The sequence below is a fragment of the Octopus bimaculoides genome, chromosome 18 (assembly GCF_001194135.2).
Source record: "Octopus bimaculoides isolate UCB-OBI-ISO-001 chromosome 18, ASM119413v2, whole genome shotgun sequence".
Lineage (NCBI taxonomy): Eukaryota > Metazoa > Mollusca > Cephalopoda > Octopoda > Octopodidae > Octopus > Octopus bimaculoides.
In genome coordinates, this window is record NC_068998.1 from 35,931,168 (window position 1) to 35,936,347 (window position 5,180).

At 39.2% G+C, this 5,180-nt stretch overlaps 1 protein-coding gene across 5 annotated transcripts in view; it reads right to left on the minus strand.

The window, feature by feature from the left end:
• LOC106873221 (methionyl-tRNA formyltransferase, mitochondrial) overlaps window positions 1–5,180 on the minus strand; it is a 60,214-nt gene that overhangs the window by 48,398 nt on the left and 6,636 nt on the right. For all 5 annotated transcript variants that reach the window (XR_008265935.1, XM_052974352.1, XM_014920477.2 and 2 more), the window contains exon 4: window positions 1,349–1,491. Coding sequence is in view for 4 of the 5 variants with exons in the window: in XM_052974352.1 (XP_052830312.1) it covers window positions 1,349–1,491 (143 nt within the window). In the remaining variant the exon portion in view is untranslated. The remainder of the gene's footprint in view (window positions 1–1,348; window positions 1,492–5,180) is intronic.

The following is a 5,180-nucleotide window of genomic DNA, read 5'->3' on the forward strand; positions in this document are numbered from 1 at the left end:
TATATATATATATATATATATATATGCAACAGGGGTTTCTATCAGTTTCCCTCTACCAAATTCATTCATAAGGCTTTGGTCAGCTTGTGATTATAGTAGAAAATACTTGCCCAATGTGCTGCACAATGGGATTGAACCTCAGACCACATGGTTGGGATGCAAGTTTCTCAACCCTACAGCCTCACCTGCTCCTATTACATCCATATGTATTTAAACTTGTTGTGAAATTGGACCACATGACAACCTTATCATCTGCTTGGGATGAGAACTGAAGTGATCAGTTTCATTCTCTCTGCCAAGCACTGTTGGTTGATGTCTTCGAGATGGAAGAGTATAGAACCCAATTGCATAGTATACAGATTGTGTGGAAGCCCGTTTTGTGTGTGTGGCTATGCATTAAGAAGTTTGCTTCCCAACCAAGTTGCTTCAGACTCAGTCTCACAGTGTGGCACATTGGGCATGTGTCTTCTACTATAGCCCAGAATCAACCAAATCCTTGTGAGTGGATTTGGCAGACAGAAACTGAAAGAAGCTTGTTGTGTGTGTGTGTGTGTGTGTGAGTGTCTCATTGTGTATGTGCTTGTCTCCCCAGCACTGCTTAACAACCAATGTTGGTTTGTGTATGTCCCCATAACTTAGCAGTTCAGCAAAAATGACCAATAAAATAAGTATCAGACTAAATTTTTAAAATGGGGTCAATTTATTTGACTAAGATCCTTCAAGCATGGCTGAAGTCCAATGACTGTAACAAGCAAAAGAATAAACAATAATCTTTTACTTGTTTCAGTCATTAGACTGTGGCCATACTGGAACACCACTTTCAAGAATTTTTAGTTGAATGAATTGACTTAGTACTTATTTGTTAAGCCTGGTACTTATTCTATCGGTCCCTTTTGCCAAACCACTAAGTTACTGGGATGCAAACACACCAATACCGCCTGACTGGCCCTCATGCCGGTAGCACGTAAACGCACCCACTACACCCTTGGAGTGGTTGGCATTAAGAAGGGCATCCAACTGTAGAAACTCTGCCAGTTGTGGTGTGAGAACACACACACATATATAGTTGTGGTGTGAGGATAAACAAAGACACATACATATATTATATATATAACAGGCTTCTTTCAGTTTCCATCTACCAAATCCACTCACAAGGCTTATGGTTCAAAATTGTACAAAACACAATATTTTGTATGCTTTTCTACAGAAAGGAATGAGGAGAGAAAACAGATGGAGAAAGGAAATAAAGAAGAGGGAAAAATTGTCTGGATTAAGGTTGCACATGCTAAATCAACTGGAAGGAAGGGAGTGGTTGGAGTCGTGCTGAAAATATGAAATTCTTACTTACTGCGGAAACATTCGGATAATCTTTCCAGGAATCAGACATCCAAAAGACACTACGACTCCAAGATCATACTTATTTTTCATGACAGCAATTGGCCATGAATATAGCTTGAGGTGGTTTTCTTCAGAAAAGTTATTCACCAAACACTAATTGAAGGGGAAAGAAAAAGAAATGAAAAATAAAAAAAAAAGAAAAAGAACATCATCAAAATCATGAAACAATTTTCACAGAAAATACCAGATCAATAAAAGTAGTAACAATGTCATCATCATCCTTGAATGTCCATTTTCCATGCTAGCAAGAGTGACATGGTTTGACCAGAGCTGGCAAGCTGTTTTGGCTTCGTTTCTATGGCTGGACGCCCATTTATAATGCCAACCACTCCACAGAGTGAAATGGGTGTCTTTCACGTGTCGCTGTCATGGATGCCTTTTACGTGTCATCGGTATGGGTGCCTTTTACATGTTACTGGCATGAATGCCTTTTATGTGCCACCAAGACAGGTGCCTTTCATGTGATACCAGCACAGGCCATGACTACAATTTGACATAGCTTGACCACCTCTGTTAGACGCAACATCTGAAGATCATATTTAACCAATGTAGAGCAAAATAATAAATACTGAAACTGAGATCATTGAACATGTATATAAAGTACTATTGAACAAGTCAACATGGGTGCAGGTGTGGCTGTGTGGTAAGAAGCGTGCTTCCCAATCACATGGTTCAGAGTTTGGTTTCACTATGTGGCACCTTGAACAAGTGTCTTCTACTATAGTCTCAGGCCAACTAAAGCCTTGTGAGTGCATTTGGTAGAAGGAAACTCAAAGAGGCCTGTCGTATCATCACCGCTCAACGTCCGCTTTCCATGCTGGCATGGGTTGGATGATCTGACTGAGGACTGGCAAACCGGATGACTGCACCAGGCTCCAATCTGATCTGGCAGAGTTTCTACAGCTGGATGCCCTTCCTAACGCCAACCACTCTGAGAGTGTAGTGGGTGCTTTTACATGCCACCGGCACTTGGGCCAGTCAGGTGGTACTGGCAACGGCTACGCTCAAAATGGTGTTTTTTACAGTCATTGAATAAGGTTCAATTACAATTTCGATTTCGTATATATATATATATATATATATATATATATATATATATCTGTGTGTGTATTTGTGCCTGTTTGTCCCCACCACCATCACCACTTGACAACTGGTATTAGTGTGTTTACAACTGGTGTGTTGATGTGTTTACAATTGGTGCTGGTGTGTTTACAACAGTTCAGCAAAAAGAGACTGATAGAAGAAGTACCAGGCTTTAAAAAGAAATAAGTACTGGGGTTGATTCATTCAACTAAAAATCATTCAAGGCAGTGCTCCAGCATGGCCACATTCTAATGACTGAAACAATTAAAAAAGTAAAAGAATGTGTGTGTGTGCACATAATCATCACATTTGCCATAGTAAACAATGCTGCCACCATCAACATTTTGATGTCCACAATTCCATGCTTGCAGGTGTCAGATGGAATTCATTAAGTTAAACTTCCCACAGCTGTATGCTTTTCCTGTCACCAACCCTTACCTGTTTCCAAACAAAGTAATATGTTGAGTGAAATAAATACACATTTTTAACAATGGGGTCAAACTGACCCCAAGGTGTCGCTAACATAACGTTTTTTCATGGTACCACACCATAGTTAAACATGATGTTAACACCAATCACAGCAATATTTCAGGTATATATTAAAATCATTTCTTACACAGCACATAAGGTGAAACATTTTTGAGAAGTCATGCACTTAGTGGGGAAAGTTAAACAAAATTCTGTTTCCAAAATTTGGAAAACAAAACCTAGAAAACCATTGCTTACGCTGTTTTATTTATCAAACCAATCTTTTAGCTTTTACTTGTTTCAGTCATTGAACTGTAGCCATGCTGGGGCACCACCTTGAAAGGTTTAGTTGAACAAATTGATACCAGTATTCATTTTGTAAGTCTGGTACTATCAGTGTCTCTTGTCAAACCAATAAGTTATAGAGTCATAAAAAAAGCAACCCTGCTCGTCAAGAGGAGATGGGGGATGTAACGAACACAAACATACATATGCATAAATAACGGACTTCCACGCAGTTTCCGCTGACTAAATTCACTCACAAGGAAAAACAAAGACATCTTTAAGATGCCCATGCATCAGTATGGATTTTCTAAAGCCTTAAATTACATTTTTATAAATCCGTTTTGAGGAACCTTGAGTTCAAATGACAGGTAATGATAGTTCAAATGATAGGTAATGCAAAGTCGAAATATACAGAATTTTAACTCCGATTATTTAGTTAAAATACATAATTAACAACACTATGCCTTACTCTTTGTCGCCGGGGCCAAAATACTAAATCTGATTTTGTAATATAATTATAATTGAAGCTCTTGAACAGGAAAGGAAAGATACAACGAATTAAACTATTATGAAAGTTGTAGGGGAGGCTACTCTGTCATACGTGTTGATTATCTATCCATTTCTATATTATTATGACTTGAATGTCTCTGCACATTTAGAAAATTTGCACGATGTTCTCTTTGCTTAGACAACGGTAACCCTGACACAGCAGATTTCTGAACAAGGAGCTCCAGCCTTCCCATAACAAGAAATGTTTTCCATACAAGACTGGAAACAAACAACCTCGCTGACATAACGATGACGCTCATTTGCAACCATTATATTATATCTAGACAAGTGTATTGTTATTGGCACTCCGTCGCTAACGATGTCGAGGGTTCCATTTGATCAACGGAACAGCCTGCTCGTGAAATTAACGTGCAAGTGGCTGAGCACTCCACAGACATGTGTACCCTAAATGTAGTTCTCGGGGATATTCAGCGTGACACAGTGTGACAAGGCTGGCCCTTTGAAATACAGATGCAACAAAAACAGGAAGTAAGAGTGAGAGAAAGTTGTAGTGAAAGGGTACAGCAGGGTTCGCCACCATCCCCTGCCGGAGCCTCGTGGAGCTTTAGGTGTTTTCACTCAATAAACACTCACAACGACCGGTCTGGGAATCGAAACTGCGATCCTATGACCGCGAGTCCGCTGCCCTAACCAATGGGCCATTGCGCCTCCACTAGACAAGAGTATACACAAACATAATGTAGTATAGTAAGACAACAGAGTGATGTCGTTAGTAGGAGAGGTTAGGTAGGTGAAGGAGGAGGGTAAAATACTGTCATTGAATAAATTAAGAGAAGTTAAAAGAAGTTCCCTTAATCAATTCATTCAGTTACAGTATTTAAGCTTCCTCCTTTGCCTTCGTAACCTCTCCTACTAATGGTGATACCATGTTGTCTTACTATACTATATTTAAACCATGTTGCCTGAGATACACCAGCACATTATTACAAAAACATACATATAATACATATATTATTGATGTTACATATTTAATGAATGGTTGACCGTTATTAAGACAAAAGAGCTATAGACCTCTAAGTAAGGAGAGGGGGTAAAAGTAAGGGAGTAAAGTATGGATTGGTGCGCTTACGCAAACACTATAGACTTTTCTACTCCCTATAGTCTATAGTGTTTGCGTAAGCACACCAATCCATACTCTACTCCCTTACTTTTACCCCGCTCCCCTTACTTAGCGGTCTATAGCTCTTTTGTCCTAATAATGGTCAACCACACAGTAATTTCCCTTTGTTTAACGGTCATTTTTCACAGGAATTTTCATTGGCCAGATAACTGAAGAGATGTTGGTGTGGGTTCCCACCCCAGCATCCGAAACTTGGAGTTTTATCATGGCTACCGAATAAGTGTCACATATTTTTACAGATATATATATATATATA